The sequence below is a fragment of the Geotrypetes seraphini genome, chromosome 4 (genome assembly GCF_902459505.1).
Source record: "Geotrypetes seraphini chromosome 4, aGeoSer1.1, whole genome shotgun sequence".
NCBI lineage: Eukaryota > Metazoa > Chordata > Amphibia > Gymnophiona > Dermophiidae > Geotrypetes > Geotrypetes seraphini.
The window spans coordinates 215119684-215142201 of record NC_047087.1 but is presented as its reverse complement, the minus strand read 5'-3'; the positions used below and the strand labels follow the sequence as shown (position 1 = coordinate 215142201).

General features: G+C 43.5%; 1 protein-coding gene across 2 annotated transcripts in view; it reads left to right on the top strand.

Annotated features, from left to right (window-relative positions):
• NRG3 (neuregulin 3) overlaps positions 1–22518 on the top strand; it is a 1387275-nt gene that overhangs the window by 972847 nt on the left and 391910 nt on the right. For both annotated transcript variants that reach the window (XR_004539297.1, XM_033943012.1), the window contains exon 3: positions 13366–13439. Coding sequence is in view for 1 of the 2 variants with exons in the window: in XM_033943012.1 (XP_033798903.1) it covers positions 13366–13439 (74 nt within the window). In the remaining variant the exon portion in view is untranslated. The remainder of the gene's footprint in view (positions 1–13365; positions 13440–22518) is intronic.

Below are 22518 nucleotides of genomic sequence, written 5' to 3'. Positions count from 1 at the left end.
AGACCAACCGGGGAATGATGCAAGACCAGACAAAACGAGTGCCTGGAAAATAAAATGAGGCAGACAACAAATCTTGCTTCATTCTCCGGATAAGGTCCACTCCTCTAGTATAACATAAATCATTACCCCCAACATGGAAAACAATCACTTGAGGTGAAGAAAAACGTTGAGCTTGTAGCAAAGTCGGAAGAAACTGTTCCCACAGCATGCCTCTCAAGCCGAGCCATCTGATGCGGACTCCCAAATGCACCAGTCCAAGGTTCGGTCCCCAACGAGACTCCTTAGCTCGGCGCTGTGCCCAAAAGACATATGAATGGCCACAGAACCAAACACAATTATCAGGCAGCAAGGCATCTGTAGGAAAAACTGAAGCAAAAAACAGATTAAGCATGCACACTGTCTGGTATAGGGCGCACATAGCGCTGATAACAAGCCGAACGCCATCGCCCAATCCTGCACAACAAAGATGCAGAAGCTCCACGCCGTGCAGCATAAGACGCCGCCCCAATTCTAAAAGAATGTGTTCCAAACCGCAACCAACCAACCAACCAACCAACAACCAACCGCTATTAAACACAATTTGAAAACAGCACCAAACTGATAACGCGTTAACGGTGCACCATTGGCATGCATGAGCCAAAATAAGCCCCCAACAGGTCGCACCGCCTCATACATTCTAGCACAAATAACAGGACACACCACCCCAGCCCCCAATGCCCGTAACTCTACCCAAATTCCAGCACCCCGTTGGTCAGTTTTGGATTTACGAATGCGCAAACGCAAACAACGGTCTTGCAAAACCACATCGGAGACCAACAATCCAGTCTCCCCAGCAGCAGAAGCGGCAGGGGCAACGAGCTCACTAATCCTCATAGCTGCAAAAAAGGCAACACTAAATGCCACTTTGAACAGACACACTTCAAAGGCATCAGTACAAACATTAGGCAAAGCATCCCAAAACTGCAACAACACTGCCGGAGAAAGAGGCAAACGCAAAGGCCTCAAACCCTGAGCACTGCTGGAACGCTGAAAGCCTTGAAATAACTTCCTCACCAAAAACGCAGCACAAGGATTAGTATAACCCAATAATTGGGACAGAAATGCCACGCTCGCTAAGGAAGAGCGCACAATACCTACCGACCACTCCTGCTGCCGGGCAAAAACTAAAAACTGCACCATTAAGGGCACTGAAAAAGGCAAACTACCACGAGAAACTGGATCCGCCAGAAAAAACAGAAAATGGCGCCAGCCAGCACGATAGGACTTCCAAGTATTTACAGCCAGACTATTCCGCAGCAGCTCCGTTAAGAATCCAGCACTCTGCTCCAGAGCTCCCCCGGCATCACAGTAGGTTCCAGGTCCGCCATGGGGGCCAAAGCCCGAAAACGAGCCCACTGAAAACGAGATAATGCATCGGCAATCTCATTAAACAAGCCTGGAACATGCTGAGCAGTCAGAGTAATATTCAATTGCAAACATCGTAACACAATCAAACGCAGTAAGTCCACCAACAACGGACAATGAGCAGATTGTGCATTAACAGCCTGCACCACCGCTATATTATCCGAGAAAAGCATCACCTTCCTATGCTGCAAACGGTCACCCCAAATCATAGTTGCTACCCAAACAGGAAATAATTCCAAAAAAGCAATGTTAGCACCCCACCCCCGCTCATGCCACCAGACTGGCCAAGGGTGAGCGCACCAAGCTCCTCCGAAATAGGCACCGAAACCAAAACTTGCAGCCGCATCAGTGAACAGGCGTAAATCTACTGAGGAGACCACTTCTTGCTGCCACACACAAACACCATTAAAGCTCTGTAAAAACTGATACCATAGCCGAAGATCAGCCTTAACACCTGCCGTCAGCCGCACCCGAAAATGCTTTTTAAGAAGACCTCTGGAAAGAATGGCCAAACGGCGAGAGAAAACCCGACCCATTGGAATCACGCGAGACGCAAAATTAAAGTGACCCACCAAAGACTGAATCTCTTGCAAAGTCAACTTAGATTTCCCTAAAGCCTCCCCAATAGCCAGACACAAAGCCTGCACCTTAGCCACAGGCAGCCGAGATTCCATCCGAACAGAATCAAGTTCCACACCCAGAAAAACTAAGGATGTAGCCGGCCCTTCAGATTTATCTGACGCCAAAGGCACACCAAAACTCTTAGTCACTGCCTCAAACGCTGCCACCATCTCCGCACACTGAGGAGAACCCACAGGACCCCCGAACAAAAAGTCATCCAAATAATGAACAATACAGCCACAACCGGACACCTGCTCAGTGACCCAATGCAGAAAAGAGGAAAAGGCTTCAAAATAAGAACAGGACACAGAGCACCCCATCGGCATGCACTTGTCAAAATAATAACCATCCTGGAATTGAAAACCTAACAAATGAAAGGAATCAGGATGCACAGGAAGTAAACGAAATGCAGACTCTATATCAGCTTTCGCAAATAAGGCCCCCGGACCCAAACTGCGCAGCATGGACACTGCGACATCAAAAGAAGTATACTGCACAGAACAAAACAAAGGATCAATAAACGAATTAACTCTGTACCCCGGGGGAAAAGACAAATTATGAATCAGCCTATACTTTCCAAACTCCTTCTTTGGTATCACCCCCAAAGGAGACACCACAAAATCAGGTAAGGGAGGGACCGAAAAAGGACCAGCAACCCGACCCAAATCCAACTCCTTTTTCAATTTATCCCGTACCACCTCCACCTGCAACTGTACCGAAGACGCATTATGACACATATGTGAAAGGGGGGGGCCAGCAAAAGGAATAACAAAACCCAAGTGAAAACCTTCCCACAACAATTGTGCAGCATCCTCCACCGGATAAATCTGTATCCATACATCCAACACTTCCAAATTAATAGGCGAAGGGGCTTTAGCCATGTATGCTCTCCGGGACGGATCCTGCAGGCCGCATTCCCGCACCCCGGCCTCCCCCACCACTACTGACACACCGAAAGGCTGGGTGGGAACCAGCACATTGACTGCAAAGATGGCGGTATTTACAGGATGCCCTCTCACATCTCCCAGCATTGAACTGGAAACAAAAGGTACTGGGTCCTCCTCGAGCAGCCGACTGTCCCGTACCTCCTCCCCTGCCCAGAAACCCCGAGGAGTAACGCTGTACTGCGGGAGCAGAAACTCCACTTGTAGCCGCTCCCCCAGAAAACCCAGACCCAAAGGAACTGGTGGGACGAAAGGACCAAGACCTGGCTTGTGTCATCTCCCCCAGCCATAAATCCACATCCCTATAACCCCATGCCCAAGATTTATCTGCTGCCAAACTTTTATGAAACTGCTCATCGTAATTTAACCACGACCAGCCTCCATACGTCCGATATGCCCTCAATATCATATCAGCATATCGTAACAAACCCGCATACAAAACAGGCCGAGCCGCACCAACTACCGCCGCATAAATATTAAATCCTAACAACCAGTTCATGATAGTACGCAGCACACGAGACCTCTTACGATAGCCTTCAGCCTTACCCTCCTCTTTTTTCTTATCACTCTTATCATGTTCCTTTTCTAACAAACTAAACACGTCCACAAATTTCCCTCGCAAAATTTTGTGCCGCAATTTTTTAGAAATACCACAATCAAGCGGCGCAATCTCACACATGGTATGACCATTACGAGTCACACCTACTGCAGCAACTCCAGAGGTACTCGGCACTGATCCGGCCACTAGAGCCTGACCGACCGGCCGAGACTGCCTGTCCATACCAGACACACACTCATCCTCAGAAGAAGAAGAAACAGAAGAAGGCTCTGAAGAATCATAAGAATCCGAGGACTGCCAAGCTGCCATCAGGTCCCCCAGAACCTCTCGCCTCTGCCTCTTCTCTCTATCCAAACGCCGGACCACATGTCGCAAATTTTTTAAAAAGTTGCGGTCACGCAACCTCTTACTAACTCACTTCCGACCACTCGAAACCACCCGACCGGACCCAGAAGATTCAAGACCCCCACCCAGTACCCCACCATTTCCCATTAACAAATCAGACAAAACCCCCAAAGACTCACCCGAAATAGCTGCCGGAGCAATGCCGGAAGGTCCAGGTAAAGGGTCAGGAACAGCAACTGCAGAAGGACGCCGACGTGCCCGACCAGCCGCAGACTCTGGGCCCACACGCTGACGTGAGACTGCCCCACGACAACCAGCAGCACCCAGTCCACGTCGCAAACCCCTGGACGCAGCACAAACAGGCTGGGACGCAGCTACCGGACCAACCTCTCGAGTCCTAACCACAGCACGGCCCCTCCGAGCCCCAGAGCCCCTCCCTCTCCTGAAACCACTAGACGTGTTAGCTGGTGCCATTTGTCAACAAACCCAACCAATACCCAAAACTTAAAACCCACCAATAATCCCCACCAGAAGCCCAACCCTCACCCCTTGTGAGCTCACACCCCCAACCAGGCTCCCACACACCCGTTCCCCCCCCCAGCAGAAAAACCAAATTCTTGCCACAGTCACTGAAAACTTAACACAACGGGATCCAGGGACCCCCACAAACCTACCCGCTTACCTGAGCTGCTTCACAAGGCTCCCGCTGACACTGCCCCACAGTCCAGGAGGCAGCAAAATCCCAGCGGCACGCAAAGCGGCTCGTACATGCCGCCGAAAAAAGGCCCCGCCCGACCTGCAGAACAGCGCCGCAGGAGCGCAAAGCAGCCCAGCACGTCGCCGAAGAGAGGCACCGCCCGACACGCTGAACAGCGCTGCAGGAGCGCAAAGCGGCTCTAGCCGCCGCCGAATAAAGGCCTTTCCCGACACGCTGCACAGTGCAGCAGAAGCGCAAAGCGGCTCAGCACGCCGCCGAAGACAGGCCACGCCCGAGACGCTGAAAAAACAGCGCTGCTGGAGCCAAAGCACCTCTGAGCTCTACCCGACGCCGAAGAAGGCCCCGACCCGAACGCTGCAGCTAAACACAAATAAGGTAAAACCCAGCTCCCACCAACTCTCCCCAAACTACACCCCCCCACTCCACCTAAATCACTAATAGTTCCCACTTTAAACTGGTTATTATGGTATCCTTTTTTTTTTTTTTTTTTTTTATAAACCTCGTCGTGGACACAAATTTCCCTCACAACTCTAACCTTCCTACACTCCCTCCCACTTTAATTCTCCCTTGCCCGCCAATTCTCCTCACAAAAAACCCTCCAATCCCAGAGCCCCTTCCTCAGCCAATCCACACTTTCTCTCTCTACCCTATCCTTGCATCTCTTACTTCCATACTCCTCCCTTTTCCTAACTTGCCTAACAACCCACTACCTATTCTCCTAACTTCCTGCTAATATTAATTAACCCTTTTTCCCCCCCAACTCAATCTTCGCTAGCTCATCCAGCGTTATAAGCCCGCAGATTAATCTGCAAGCCACTTTATCAATATAACAGATGAATATGGCACCTAAATAGCTTCAGGAGGAAAAAAAGACCTCAGTGAATGGGACAGATTGTACGATGACCTATGACTGAATATGGATATGGGCTAGCAGTACTACATAGTCATGAATATTGCAGTCTGTCCCTTTCACTGAAGACTTTTTTTGCTCCATATGAAGTATCAAGGCCACCAGCGTTATTGACTTTAAGAATAAATGGGATGCCCTAGTAGGATCCTTACGAGGGTCGAGTTAAGGAACTAGGTCATTAGTACTCAGACTTAATGGGGTGGGTCAGTAGAGTGGGCAGACTTGATGGGCTATAGCCCTTTTCTGCCGTCATCTTTCTATGTTTCTATGTTTCTATCATTGAAGTGATGCATTATTAGGTAATAAGATGACTGCGGTCACATTGTTTTCACATTAGGTGTGCATAGTAATACAGTGTTCCCCTGGTCGTTCGCGGTCGGCAGTTCACGTTCTCGGTCATTCGCAGTATTTTCCGACCGCAAACCACCGACAAGGAGAGGGCATCGAGAGAGGCAGGAGAGAGCAGTACTTTTAAAACCAACTCCGGTGGATCAGGGCAGGACTGTAGAGAAAGGGGCTAGTCGGGGATAGGTGGAGGGAAGAGCGGCGGAAGCTTTAAATAAGTGGCCTTTGTACCTGCTTCACTTCGGCTGCAGCCTTCAGTCCTGGAGAGCAGAGCAAGCAGAGTCATGGTGGCAGTTAAAGGAAGAATGAACAGCCTGAGAAGAGCGGGCATTTTAAAATTACATCAGGCGGCGATAGTGGCTCGTGACAACTGTGCTCTACTGGAGAGTAGATCACCTTTGCATCTGGCGGCATCCTGCTAGCAGCGCGCAAGTGGATCGCCAAACGACCAACAGCGCTGGACCCAACGGACTAAAAAAAAAGTATGGGGAGCGTGTCAAAGCAGTCTCCCCCATGAAAAACCGTATTCGTGGTTTTTCAAGATTCACGGGGGTTCCTGGAACGGAACCCCGGCGAATATTTGGTGAGTATAGTATATTAGTTTGTGGATTCTGTCCCCTCTTTTTGAATATAGTTCCTCAATAGATAATTCAGAAGCCTGCTTCCCTCTGTCTTTTTCTAATATGGGCTCTTTATATGGATTTCCAGTCTGAAGCTCTCTATATAGGGGTAGAAAATTCAGAAATAAACCAGTTACATGTTTAATTTTTATTTTATTTATTTAGGGCTCCTTTTACTAAACTGAGGAAGAGCTTCTTACTGCGGGCCGGCGATGTAAATCCTCCGATGCTCATTCAGTTCTTATGAACGTCGGAGCATTTACCTCTTCTGCGGTTTAGTAAAATCCAGTATTATTTATTTTAAAAACTTATATTCTGCTTAAAGCCTAAGCGGGTACCATAGCAAACATACATAATCAAAACACCAATGACTATGTAACTGGCTTTGACTATCAACCCAAATAATTTTTTCAGTGGCTTCATATTCATTTTGAGTTCTCCATATGTCTCTAACTTAAACTTCAGTAAAATTTAGAATTAAAAGTTTGAAATGATAAAGCTATTTTAAATATATTCATTAGATTGACACTCACAATACTTTTATATTCACTCACAATATTATTAATTATATCATTGACAACTTATTTAATGTGGACTAAAACTTGACCACAACTTTGTTGAACAAACATCCAACAGATTTTATAATGAAACACTAAAGCCTCCTTTTAAAATTTATATACTTGTATTACAAGTATATATATTTATATACTTGTAAATATACACAAAAGTGCTTTTATAAAAGTGATGAAGAGAACACAAAGACGAACCCCCTCTTTTATGAAACTGTGATAGCAGTTTCTAGCGCGGGGAGCTGCGCTGAATGGCCCATACTGCTCCCGATGCTCATTGAGTTCCTATGAGCATCAGGAGAAGCACAAGCCATTCAGCGCGGCTCCCAATGCTAGAAACTGCTATCGCAGTTTTATAAAAGAGGGGGTTCGTCTTTGTGTTCTCTTCATCACTTTTATTAAAGCACTTTTGTGTATATTTACAAGTATATAAATATATATATGTATGTATATTTACATTATGGGCTCCTTTTACAAAGCCGTGTTAACAGTTGTAGCACACGCAACTTTTTAGCACACGCTAAACCCGCACTACGTGGCTAGAACTAACGCCAGCTCAATGCTGGCGTTAGCATCAAGTACGGACGGCAGTTTAGCGTGTGCTATTATGAAAAGGAGCCCTATATTTATATGTAGCAATGGACCCCCTGATGAAGGCACTTATTCAAGTCCAAACATGGACAGTGTTGGGTCCTGTGTTTCCTATCATCATTTGAAGTCCATCCCACTGCCATACCATTTACAGGTCATTTTATTTTTTTTTTTTTAAATTGGAGACATCAACAAGCTGTTGTTGAGCGCATAAGACTGTATAATCATATTAAAAAAAATGTATTTCTTGACTTTGTGTAATCAATACACCTTTGACCTTCCAATTCATCCATTCCACTTTGCTGACTCTTGTTTGCCGGCATTCTCTTGTGACTTTCGTTAACTGCAGGTACATTCTCTAATGTATGTCACCTGCAAACCTGAAGGCTATTGAAGTACTGTACATTCAAAAACAGTACAAAGTATGTATTTTTGTTTGGTCCTGGAAGGATCACCATTACAAAATAAGAATTAAAGTGAGATCTCTCTTGGTATAGAAAATTGTATTTCTCATTTTCTTCCATGCAGCGAACATGTAATAGTAAATCTGGCTCTGCATTTGCTGCATAGGTACTACCCCCAAAGTACTGAAAACATCCTAGTAGTTACATGATGGGGGAGAAGGTATTGGGGGAAGGCAACCTTGAAAAGGACTTGGGGGTCGTGGTGGATAAAACAATGAAGCCGGCGGCACAATGTGCAGCGGCCTCCAAGAAGGCAAACAGAATGTTGGGCATTATCAAAAAAGGTATCACTGTCAGAACCAAAGAAGTTATCCTGCCGCTGTATCGGGCGATGGTGCGCCTGCACCTGGAGTACTGCGCTCAATACTGGTCGCCATACCTCAAGAAGGATATGGCAATACTCGAGAGGGTACAAAGAAGGGCAACAAAAATGATAAAAGGTATGGAAAACCTTTCATATGCAGAGAGGCTGAAGCTTTTTTCCTTGGAAAAGCGGAGACTTAGAGGGGACATGATAGAAACTTACAAGATCTTGAAGGGTATAGACAAGGTAGAGAGAGACAGATTCTTCAGACTTGCGGGGGTAGCAATAACAAGAGGGCACTCAAGGAAATTGAAGGGAGACAGATTCAGAACAAATGCTAGGAAGTTCTTCACCCAGAGGGTGGTGGACACCTGGAACGCGCTTCCAGAGGAGGTGGTAGAGCAGAGTACGATTTTGGAATTCAAAAAGGGACTGGACAAATTCCTAAAGGAAAAGGGAATTGAGGGGTATGGTTAGAGGGATACTATACAGGGCAAAATGTTGTATGTATAAGATCACTAACAGGTCTTTGACCTGGAGGGCCGCCGCGGGAGCGGGCTGCTGGGCACGATGGAGCTATGGTCTGACTCAGCAAAAGTGATTCTTATGTTCTTATAAGTTTTCCCCAATGCAACATAATGTGTTAACTGTAAAACATTAATATACTTTAGGACATAGCTGCCATAAAGATAGCAGCTATGTAGGCCAAAATATGGTAAAAAAAAACAATTTCAATTTATTCTGTTTCTATAGTAGGCATAATATGGGAAAACAATCAGTCATACCTGAAGGGTCAGGATACAGTTAAAATATTCTTCAAATCACATTAAAGTTTTGTGGCAATACAGAAATATGTTCCCATTTATATATCACTGCAATTTATTTCACAGAAGTACAATCTATAGCAGTGCTAAAAACTAGACACTTCTATTTTGTCCTGAAAGCTGCCAAATGAGTAACTTAAGGTAAACATTAATATATTACAGAATACTATTACACAGGCCATATTTCATTTTGGAGGGGTTGCCAACATTCATTTGTTTTTGTGTGTGGCTGTTTCTGTCTCTCTCCTTCATGAAGCTTGTGGGATCATATTCATAATAATCATCCATTTTGATCTGCTCCATCTAGCTCAGAAAATGTTTAGAAATATACTTCAGTGTATTAAGCAGTTAATATGCAAATTAGTCTGTGCTTTTGCTGCATAAGCACAGTAACTATTACTGCTGTAATATGACAGTGTGCTAAAGTGCTCATTTATTTCATGCTATGTTAGGGAGCAGGTACTGGGTGGGTTTGGGGCAGAGAATGGGCATGGACTGCACGCTGCAATTAGTGCACAGTATTTACTGTGCTCTGTCACTTGTGCATTTAGCACAGTTTCACTCAATGACCTCTCTTAACATTTAGCAAAGAACAGTTCTGTGTAATAACTACAGAGGACATGCTGGGCATGGCCCCCAGGAAGTTCTGCATAGCTTTTGCACTTACTGCATGTAATTTTTTGCTTTTAAAGCATGAAAAGTGCAAATAAACTTACCAAAAGGTCCCCTAAAATACTATGACACACACAATATTCTGTCATTTTTAAACTTGTACAGACATATATGTGACTGATGTAGAAGAGCTTTCAAGATGGAACCAAAGGGCCCTATATTCAGCACGTGGGAGGCAGCCTAGATACTTCCTCTGGGCCCCGGTTTGAATATCCAGGGCAAAGATTGGCACCTCATGCTAAGCCAGCCAAGTTGATTTTGATTGGCTGGTCAGCTAAGACAAAACAACCAATGATAAACTTGTCTTTTAGGTGGGTCTTTGTGCCTTAGCTGACCAGCCAATGAAAATTGGTGGTGACTGGCTATGTTGTGTGACATAGCCGGTCACCGGGCTAGCTGGTAAGCCTGATATTCAGCAGGAGATAGCCAGCTATCTTCAGATGAATATCGATGGAAAGCTGGCCAAACAGAACTTTGTCATCCAGTAGCCATTACTGGTGAAGTCCGCCTGAATATTGGGGGGATTGTGTTCAAAGTGTTGATGCAGAATTAGAAAAAGTGTAAAGAAGGGCTTTGGAAATGATAAATGGTACAGGGCTTCTTCCCTTTGAGGAAAGTTTAGAGGCTAGGGCTTGAACCTACTATAAAAATATTAAGAACATAAGAACATAAGCAATGCCTCTGCTGGGTCAGACCTGAGGTCCATCGTGTCCAGCAGCCCGCTCACGCAGCGGCCCAACAGGTCCAGGTCCTGTGCAGTAATCCTCTATCTATACCCCTCTATCCCCTTTTCCAGTAGGAAATTGTCCAATCCTTTCTTAAACCCCAGTACCGTACTCTGCCCTATTACGTCCTCTGGAAGCGCATTCCAGGTGTCCACCACACTTTAGGTAAAAAAGAACTTCCTAGCATTTGTTTTAAATCTGTCCCCTATCAACTTTTCCGAGTGCCCTCTTGTTCTTTTATTTTTTGAAAATTTGAAGAATCTGTCCCTCTCTACTCTCTCTATGCCCTTCATGATCTTGTAAGTCTCTATCATATCCCCTCTAAGTCTCCTCTTCTCCAGGGAAAAGAGACCCAGTTTCTCCAGTCTCTCAGCGTATGACAGGTTTTCCATACCTTTTATCAGACGTGTCGCTCTCCTCTGAACCCTCTCGAGTAATGGCATATCCTTCTTAAGGTACGGCGACCAATATTGTACGCAGTACTCCAAATGCAGGCGCACCATCGCCCGATACAATGGCAGGATAATTTATTTTGTTCTGGCTGTAATACCCTTCTTGATTACACCTAGCATTCTATTCGCTCTCTTAGCGGCCGCTGCGCACTGTGCCGTCGGCTTCATTGTCATATCCACAATTACCCCCAAGTCCCTTTCCTGGGTACTCTTATTCAATAATATCCCTCCCATCGTATAGTTGTACCTCGGATTTCTGCTTCCTACATGTAATACTTTACATTTCTCAATGTTGAACTTCATCTGCCATCTCGTCGCCCATTCTCCTAGTTTGTTCAAGTCCCTTTGCAGTTCTTCACAGTCCTCTTTAGTACGAGCTCCATTAAATAGTTTGGTGTCGTCTGCAAATTTTATTATCTCACACTTCGTCCCTGTTTCTAGATCATTAATGAAGATATTAAATAGCAGCGTAACTCTTAAATAGGCGTAACTCTTGACAAGCACCTCACGTTGGAAAAACATACAGACCTACTGTTTAAGAAAAGTATATCGATCTTATGGAAGCTTCGCACCGTCAAAAAATTATTTGATGAATTATCTTTCCGTTTACTGGTGCAAACATCTATACTGAGTACTTTGGATTACTGTAATATTATTTACTTGGGAGCTTATAAAAAAATTCTTAAAAAATTAAGACTAATCCAGAATACCGCAGTTCATTTGATCTTTGGTTTAAAAAAATGGGAACATATTACCAAAAACTCCACTGGTTGTCTGTGGAATCTAGAATTATTTTTAAATTTGCCTGTATTAGTTATAAACACTATCACCTTCCAAACAAAGCGCTGTTGCACAAGTCAATACTCACAACATATACAGGTATTTAAAGAGAAAACGGGTATCTCAAGTGCTCACACTTAAAAGGCCCGAGATATACTTCAAAGCCTATAAATGATAAATTGAGCTATCATCAATCCCGTTTATTTTCTATATACCCTGTAGTGATTAACTTTCTTCTTCTCAGTTAATATTCTTTATACTTGAATGCTCTTTCAATAATTTAATTTAATAATTCTTTGCCAAGAATAAGACAGACTTTGGGATGTTACCAGTCTACCTCGCCTCCAAGTTCCTCCTGAACTGTTCCAACACAAGCACTCGTAGAAAAACTTTAACTATCCCTCCCTGAAATCATGCCAATATAATAAGTTTCTTGATAGAACTGTAACATTCCAGGCAGCCAAATTGAATATATGGTTTGGTAAACTCATAGTTGAAGCTGCCTCTTATGCTGATTTCAGAAAACAATTGAAGACACATCTGTTTGACAAGTTTCAATCCTAAATCATGTCTATGGCCATAACTTACTTCAATTTCTACGGCTTTAATTTACTACAATTTTATCAGTGGCCCTTCCTTAATTACCACTGTTTCATTTAAACTATGTTATTATCTTAACTTTTGATTTTAAAATATGTATTTTTATAGACTTTATTACACTTAAGATTGTAAACTTCTCTTCAGTTTGTATTTTAAATTGACTGCATGTACTTTTGTTGTAAACCGCTTCAAACTTCTGGTATAGCGGTATATAAGAAATAAATTACTATTATTATTATTTTCAGTTTGGAGAAGACAGCTGAGGGACAATATGGTAAAAGTCTATAAAAATACTGAATGGAGTGAAAATGGTTTAGAGGTGACTCTCTTATTTTCTTTTTTCAAAAATACTTTGGATAATTTCCTAAGAAAATATTTCATAAGCCATTATTAAGACAGACTAGGGAAAATCCACTGCTTGTTTGCTAGAATAATCAGCAAAAAAAATTGTTTTTCTCTTTTGATATATTGCCAAATATTTGTGATCTGGATGATCACTATTGGAAATAGATATTGGGCTTGACAGACCTTTGGGGCCTGATTCTCAAAACCATCTCAATTGTAGGCAGCGGTGGGCGTCCTTACCGTCGTCTAACAGACCAATCGGGACACATGTTAAAAACAAACAAACAAACAATGCATACGAACAATGCCTACAATGTAGGTATCTGATTCACGCCTAGAGAAGTGTCTATGACGTGATTCTGAATATAGCACATACCAGTGATTGACATGCAGTAGGCACCCATTTTCAGGCATTTACTGCAGCAAGTGCTATTTCCAGAATCAGGCCCCCGGTCTGTCCTAGTATGTCAAGGCTTATGTTCTTATGTTAATTCTTTCTGCTGACTGTCATATTGAAAGTAGCCTTTCATTAACACATGTTTATGCTTTTTATCATCTCTCCTCTTCATCCAGGTGCAAAGAAGGCTACCAAGGAGTGCGTTGTGATCAATTTTTGCCGAAAACTGATTCCATTCTCTCAGACCCAAGTATGTCAAACATGTTGTTTATCTAGTTCTACCTCATTCTCTTGGCAAAACAATATTTTACCTTAACTGCTTAAAATTTTATAAAAACTTTTTTTTCCCCAAATATCTTATGAGTCCTGCTTTTGGCATCCATCTCAATGGTAAAATTGATGTATAAAATGCACGTTCATGAATACGTAATAAGAATAAAGATCAATTTCTGGTTTATTTTTTTTATCAATGTTCTTTAATTCTACGAAAAGTATCCTTTAACAATCTTTCAATAAGTTTACACAGTACCCTTTTACATAAGATAACATGTAAAGGACAACATACGAATCTGATCTTCCAAGAAAATCCTTATTGTAGAAAAAAAGGTTTCCTGTGTTCTTGTTAGTTTGCAACGGAACGTGATAGTGGATCGCATAAAAAGGAAAACCTTTATGTGTAGTTTATCCTTGAAATTAGCTAGCAAAAATTATGCAGCTCAAATGGGTCAATGTTGAATATCCGTAGCCAGATTTTTGTTGTTGTTGTTACAGCTGACTGTGGTATTTAAACCTATCACATATATTTAGTGCTATATCTATAGAAGTGTTAGAGCTGAATAGATACATACAGCAGTGACTTTTGCCATTACCAAAATTTATTCATATATACTGTATACTTTAGCTTAATACTTTGGCCCCCTTTTATCAAGCCACGTTAGGATATTTTTTTATAGCTGACCGCTGCAGTAAAATAATTTCTATGAGCATCAGAGCTTTTACCACAGCAGCCGGCGATTAAAAAAAACTTAACGCAGCTTACTTCCCCTATACTGACTTCTAAGAAAGCATAACCTGCCAGAAGGATTGACACTATGGACTCCTTTTACTAAGGTGCGCTAGTGTTTTTAGTGTGCGCTAAAGGTTAGCACACACTAACCACACACTAAGGGGTCCTTTTATCAAGCCACGCTAGCGGGGTTAGCGCTTCGGACATTTCATCACGCACTAACCCCCACGGCCGGCTAAAAAGCTAACGCCTGCTCAATGCAGGCATTAGCGGCTAGCGCAGCAGGCGTTTTAACGCGCGGTATTACTCATGTTAAACCCCTACCGCAGCTTGACAAAAGGACCCCTGAATGAAAAATACTAACGCAAGCTCTGTGGAAGCGCTTAGCGCGCACGGCATTGTAGCGTGTGCTAAAACCGCTAGCACACTTTAGTAAAAGGAGCCCTATGTGTTGTCCATGCTCCCAACAGGATGTTAGCCTATAAGAAGTAAAAAATGGTGGCATTCCAAACCTCAGTGCTGCTATTGGTAGCCACACTTGAAAAGTATCCTCAGAACGCCACCCAAGCAGTATAGCTCAGGGCTCCTTTTACAAAGTTGCGTTAGGGCCTTAACACGTGGAATAGCGCGCGCTAAAATGCCACGCACACTAGCTGCTACCGCCTCCTCTTGAGCAGGCGGTAGTTTTTCGGGTAACGCACGCTACAGCACGCACTTATCTGGTGCATGCGCTAAAAACGCTAGTGCACCTTTATAAAAGGAACCCCCAGTGTGGCAGCACTCCTCGTTGATCCTTATGCTAATGTGTGACCCCACAATTTATTCTATATTACATAATATTGTTCTTTGTGTCATTTTCTAATATTTTTTAAAATAGCCTTTTAGCTTTTAATAGTTACATCTGCACCAGCCCCGCCGACACATTTCCATCCTTCGTCAGGGTCAGGGATAATGCCGGAACCAGCCTACAAAAAGTTATAAACTTAGCCTTCTCAAATATTGCTGTGGCACACTTTTAACCGACCTTTGGGGCCTGATTCTCAAAACGGCGTCTCAATTGTAGGTAGCAGTAGGCGTCCTACCGCTGTCTAACAGACCATTTGGGACACATGTAAAAAAAAATAAAGGCTAAGTTTATAACTTTTTTGTAGGCTGGCTCCAGCATTATCCCCAAACCTGATGAAGGATTGAAACGCGTTGGTGGGGCTGGTGCAGCAACAGCTATTAAAAGCTAAGTTAAAAGGCTATTTTAAAAATATTAGAAAATGACACAAAGCATAACATTATGATAATATAGAATAAATTGTGGGGGTCACACATTAGCATAAGGATCAATGAGGAGTGCTGCCACATTGAGCTATACTGCTTAGGTGGCGTTCTGCGGATCCTTTTCAAGTGTGGCTACCAATAGTGTTATTGCAGCGCTGAGGTTTGGAATGTCACCATTTTGATTTCTTTGATGTTGCCGATTTTTTGTTTGAGCCTATAAGAAGGGCAAGCTTTTTATCACCGAAGTGATCCTAGTAAGGATGACATATTTGGTATGAATAGATTAGCCCCCTCTTTTACTAAAGTGCGCTAACCGACTAGTGCGTGCTAAACGCTAAAGCGTCCATAGATTAATATGCACACATTAGCGTTTAGCACATCAGTAAAAGAGGGCCTAAATTTAATTGATTTGATGGTTTGATTTTCCGATCATCTATTCCCTATTAAATAGATATTTCTTATTATAGACATACATATTTTGTAGCATAGAAATAGATACCTTTCATCAAGCTGAGGCACTGCAGGTTTGTTATTCTCATAAAATAATAGAACATGGTATATGATTTTCACCTGCTTCAACATATTATCTTGGAACCCATAGTTGCATTATATTTGATTCTGCCCTTAATGGATAGAACAAAGTAATTTTATGTTAACTATAGAATAGAATTTCCAGAAATAGCGAATATGTACAACTTCTTGAAGTAAGTGGAAGATAATAAACTAAGAAATATGAAAATAGTATCATTAATTTTAAAATTTGTCCGAAGTTAAAAGAACATTTTTTTGTGTGTTAAAACAACTTTCTTCTGACAAACTAACTAAACTAAACTAAACCTTAAGTTTATATACCGCATCCTCTCCACGGAAGTGGAGCTCGGCATGGTTTACAAGAACTTAAAATATAAGAAGAGAAAGGAAAAGGTTTACATGAGCTTATATATAGACATGGAAATAATACAATTTCCTGTGTTAAGTTTTAAATGCTATACTGTATCAATTAAATGTAGTCCTATATAGACCTCAATTCTTCTACAATTTAATGTAGCTGGTATGACTAGTTTCATGGGTTTTACTATACAGTATACCTTTGTATAACCTAAAATAATGTTGAATCAAAAACAAAGACTGAATCTTTCTATCTTGATAATCAACATAAAGGGTAGATCTCTTTACAAAAACAAAATAGATGTGTTAACTATAATTAAGTTGTAATCTTAAAAAGCAAGAACATGCTGTAGACTGAAAACTTCATTTGGCAAGAATTCAGGACAAAAGCTTTGCTGGAAGGTAGAGCAATATGCAGACAGCATATGCCCTTTAAATCAAATAATACTTTTGAAGGAAGAGTACCTTCATCATTTTAAACATAAAAATATTTTCATGCCTACAGTAGTTATAATTTTATTAGTTAAGAAAGTATACATTCCTTGTGGTCTATGGAAAATTGCTTTTTATTTACAATAATATAGGGCCTTTTTACTAAAGGGTGTTAAGTCCCAATCTGTTCTTAGTGTGTGGGAAAATGCTGCATGGAGGAGTAGCCTAATTAAAGATCTCCATTAAGAACTACAGACAGTCTCATCAAAACTCCCAATAGCTAATAAAAAGAACATTCCTTTTTTTCCCACCATGCATGGCCATATGGGACTCATTCAACCAGGTCATAGAGAAAGCTCTTTAAAAAATTCTGAAATGTCTATGGCATACAACCTGCCCTCAACTCCTGTTCAGCAAAGATATTACAACAAGCGAGCATATGCCTCATTGAAGGGCCTCTGATAGGGTGGAGTTCCTGTCACTGACCAGAGGAGGGAGCTTGAGCAGCAGAAAAAAGAACTATTTTGTATAACATCCTGCAAAGGATGATGGGAGCTATCCACTCACACTGAGGGAACAGTGGTGCTGAAAATGACAGGTCCAGAGCAGAAAGCTAAGAAAACCAGAAGCTCCTGCAGCAGCCAAGCAACCCACAAGGGGAGGGATGCTGATCTCTGACCTAGCCTTCAGCATATCTGTTAGACCAGGCTGCTTGGTAGACCTTGGGGGTGACCAGGAGTATGCCCCAGAGTTGACAACCAGCAGAGGATCTGGTGGTGGTAAGAGAGACCAGGGGAGTGAGTGACAGGAGTATCCTCATTGAGATTAGCTGAGGGACAGGAAGTACATTCCAGGAGACAGGAAGAGTTTTCAGAGAGAAACTGGCTGGGAGATCAGAAGAGTTCTCAGGGTGTGTATCTGAAATAAGAAAACTGAAGAACTAGGAGAGTCCTCAGTGCATCCAGGAAAAGACAATTGAGTGACAGGAAGGACCTGGCAGAAGGAGTATCCAGGGTCCAGTAGAGCCTAGAGTCCAGGGAGGGGCTCAGGCTTTATGACCAGCAGAGGGACCAGTGAAGAGGTATCCAGGGCCCGTGGGTACCTGAGGCCAGAGAGCTTAAGGATCAGCGGTGGCCCCACAAAAAGAGCCAGAAGTCAAGGGATCTAGGAAGCGACCAGTGGTGTTGACCGGAAGAGAGATCAGTATTGGCATAAGAAGTTGCCAGAAGAGCCAAGGGAAGCAGCCTGATGGATCCGGGAGAGCACTGGCTAAAGTTATGGTGAGCAACTGGAAGACCCAGAGGGCCAATGAAGGGTCAGGAGAGGACTGGAAGACCATGGAGTCCAGGGAGAACCTGGAGGTGACTAGGAGGAGCCTAGTGGAACTTGGTCCCATGTTTTAAGAGTGTATGAATGGATGTGATATTTAACTGTGTAAGGAGAACAAAGGTGCCTTGGGACAGATGTGAGATGGGTAATGACCGCTCAACCCAATCACATGATTACAGGGCTACTAAAATTATTTATGTTTACCATTAATTGATAGAAAAGAAATACCAATCATTCCAAAATAAGATTAAGGGGGGAATTCATCAGGTAGTTAAAGCTTTAAGTCATGACTTACTGTAACTTAAACAGCCCTAACGCTGCAAGGCCAAAATTAGAGGAAAGATATTTAAGTCACTGCACATCACTCAGTAATGAGATATAAAACATGCAAATACATTGGTAGATCTGCCAGGGGGTTGGGGGGCCTACATAGGGGGATCTGCTGGGAGGATGGGGACCTACATTGTCAGGTATGTTGGGCTGGCTTGGGTAGTAGCAACTAGGGATCACTCCTGATTAGGCCACTAAACCACCAGGGTTTCCAGGGTAGGCCCAAGGAAAGTCTACAGGTAGTAGGAAGGCAGCAACAGCTTTCTGTCAGAGAGGGGAGGCAGCAATTTTCATCTTGGGGAGTTTCAGTTTCAGCCAAAAATGCACTATTTTTTGAATCAAACTGAAATATGCCCAGATCCAAAAGTGAAACCAAAATTTAGTCAGCCTCTTGTACGTTTGCAGTAATTGTCAATCATCTACTAGGCAACATTTGTAGAATTATGCCTAGTAATGCCGGTAGGTGTTAAAACTAGGCGTACTCCCATTTATGCCAGGGTTTTCTTGGCCTATATGAGTGCACTTAAGTCAAACCACACCCAATATCCACTCAGAATTTGCCTCTAACCACACTTACTTTCTCGTAGGTGCCTCAGAATTGACACCTACCTTGAAGTGGTAGGCGCTTACCAAGTTATGTGACTACTAGCTGTTTTTCACTGCTTTCTAATGGCACTTTTCAATTAACAGCGCCAATTAAGTCTAATTGAATAATTAAGTTGGGTGTTTAGACTGGCTAGGCATGCCGATCTAGGCATCTATCTTCAGGCGCTGTTTATAAAATCTGGAACTAACCCCTTCTTTTACTAAGGTGCGCTAACCGATTAGCACGTGCTAAATGCTAACACGTCCGTAGACTAACATGCACGAGTTAGTGTTTAGCGTGTGCTAAATCAATTAGCGCATGCTAATCGGTTAGCGCACCTTAGTAAAAGAGGGCCTAAATGTACTGAATCAGGAGGAGAAGATGTATGAATTATTGTTTTCATTTATTATGATTATATACCACAAATTGCTAAAATATCTATACGGATATTTTGATCATAAATACCATACATACTGATAAGGTGATCACATCTTTATGATTATTTTAGGGTTGTTGTTTTGTATGTACTAACAATTATCACATGTTATCTGCCACAGAATGTTTTATTTCTATGGGCCCTGCTGTAGATAACCTGTGCTAAGCTTTTGTAAAAGACACCTTTTGCTAACACGTGCCAGCTTAAATATAATGAATAATATCCTAAATAGTATTTTAGCATGCAAGTCACATTTTGAATAGCAAGTGTACTAACATATTTTAGAGTGAGTTTCAGTATATAGGCTTCTTATCTGCACTAACAGACTTCTATAAAGTTCCTATTTAGCAGAGCAAAAAAAGTTTACCTTGCTCTGGAAGAGAAAATTCCTTTCTTTTTCTTATCTCTATTTAAGCAGAATCCTTCTAGGTTGATCCCATGTCAAATTTACTCACTTGCATTTTCAGAGTAGGACATTCTATCTGGGTAATAGAGCAAATGTTGAACTTTTCCTCTAGAGATAATCAACCCTAATGAGTTATTTGCAAATAAATGACAAGGTAAATATAGTGATAAGAACATAACATAAGAACATAAGCAGTGCCTCTTCCAGGTCAGACCAGAGGACCATCCCGACCTGCCTTAATCACCAGAAGGGGCCCCCTTGCCCCCTAGGTTTCTCATCGAAGTCCTATCTTCCCATCAATGTCCTAACCCTCCGGCCTTGCACCTGCACGACCTGGTGAGCTGTCTATACTTATGCAACACCCCAGCACCTCCCTCAGTACCCCATGATCCCCTTTTCCCTCAGGAATCTGTCCAATCCCTGTTTGAATCTCTGTACTGTACTCTGCCGGGTCACTTCCTCCGGGAGCGCATTCCATTTGTCCACGACCCTTTGGGTGAAGAAAAACTTCCTGGCATTTGATTTGAACCTATCTCCCTTCAGTTTCTCTGAGTGCCCCCTCGTACCTGTCGTCCCTTTTAGTCTGAAGAACCTGTCCCTGTCCACCCTCTCTATGCCCCTAAGTATTTTGAAGGTCTCTATCATATCCCCCCTGAGCCTCCTCTTTTCCAGAGAGAAGAGCCCCAGTTTATCCAGCCTCTCGGCATATGGGCAGTTTTCCAGCCCTCTTACCAGTTTCGTTGCCCTCCTTTGGACTCTCTCAAGAACTGCCATGTCCTTCTTGAGGTGGCGCGACCAATATTGAGCGCAGTATTCCAGATGTGGGCGCACCATCGCTCGATACAGCGGCATGATGACTTCCCGTGTCCTGGTTGATATGCCCCTCTTGATGATGCCCAGCATCCTGTTGGCTTTCTTCGAGGCTGCTGCACACTGTGCGGATGGTTTCATGGATGGATCCACTAGCACACCCAAGTCTCTCTCAAGTCCGGTGTCTTCCAGCAATCTCCCTCCCATTTTATACTCGAACAACGGGTTCTTTTTCCCTATGTGCATGACCTTGCATTTATCTACGTTAAAGCACATTTGCCATTTGTTTGCCCAGTCCTCCAGCTTATCGAGGTCCCTTTGCAGTTCCTCACACTCCTCCCTGGTCCTAACTCTGGCGCAGAGTTTGGTATCGTCCGCAAATTTTATAACCTCACACTTTGCCTCCGTTTCCAGGTCATTGATAAATATGTTGAAGAGTAGCTGCCCCAGCACCGATCCCTGCGGCACACCGCTCGTGACTCCCCGCCAGTCAGAATATTGGCCCTTTACTCCGACCCTCTGTAGTCTACCTGACAGCCAGTGCTTGATCCATCTGTGTACATCCCCGCCCACCCCGTGGTTCCACAGCTTCCTAAGCAGCCTTTCATGTGGCACCTTGTCAAAGGCCTTTTGAAAATCGAGGTAAATGATGTCTATGGGTTCCCCTTTGTCCACCTGACTGCTTATTCCCTCAAAGAAGTACAGAAGGTTTGTCAGGCACGACCTTCCCTTACAGAATCCGTGCTGGCTTGTCCGCAGTAGGCCATTTTTCTCGATGTGCTCGCAAATGCTGTCCTTGATCATTGCTTCCACCATCTTCCCTATAACTGAAGTCAGGCTCACCGGCCTGTAGTTCCCGGGGTCACCTCTTGATCCCTTCTTAAAGATAGGTGTGACATTCGCCAGTTTCCAGTCCTCTGGTACCTCTCCAGTTTTCAAGGATAGGTTGCAAACATGCTGGATTGCGCCTGCTATTTCCTGACTTAATTCCTTTAGAACCCTTGGGTGGATCCCGTCCGGTCCCGGTGATTTGCAGCTTTTCAGTCTGTCAATCTGCTTGAGGACATCCTCCCGACTTACCTCTATATGCCCCAATCTTTTGGCCTGCTCCCCACTCATGAGCTCCTCTGAGTCCGGTATATTGGACGTGTCCTCGCTCGTGAAGACCGACGAGAAGAACGTGTTCAACCTCTCAGCTACCTCTTTATTCTCCTTAATCACTCCCTTCCTATCCCCATCGTCCAATGACTCCACCTACTCTCTCACTGGTTGATTCCACTTTACGTAACTGAAGAATGCCTTGAAGTTTTTCACCTCCCTGGCCAGCCCCTCCTCGTATTTCCCTTTTGCTTTTCTAACCTCTCGGTGGCATTCCTTTTGGCATTTCCTGTGCTCCTGGTGATTTTCCTCCGTTGGATCCCTCTTCCATTTCCGGAAGGACACTTTCTTGTCACTGATTGCCCTCTTTACTTCAGGTGTCATCCAAACCGGGTCTTTTGACCACTTGTTCTTGTGGCCTTTCCTGAAACTGGGGATGTGCAGTTTTTGCGCTTCCTGCAGTGTGTCCCTGAGAAGGGTCCAGGCGCTCCCTACAGTCTCCATTCTAAAGCCGTTCCTGAGCTTCCTCCCCACCATTTTCCTCATAGCAGCATAGTTTCCTTTCCTGAAGTTGAGCGCAGTCGTTGCGGTCCTCCCCACTATGGGTGACCCCCTTTCTAATGTGAATCTGATCACGTTGTGATCACTGTTGCCTAGTGTTCCTCCCACTTCTACCCCTCTTGCAGGCCCCCCTAATCCGTTAATGATGAGGTCAAGAGTAGCACCCCCTCGCGTCGGT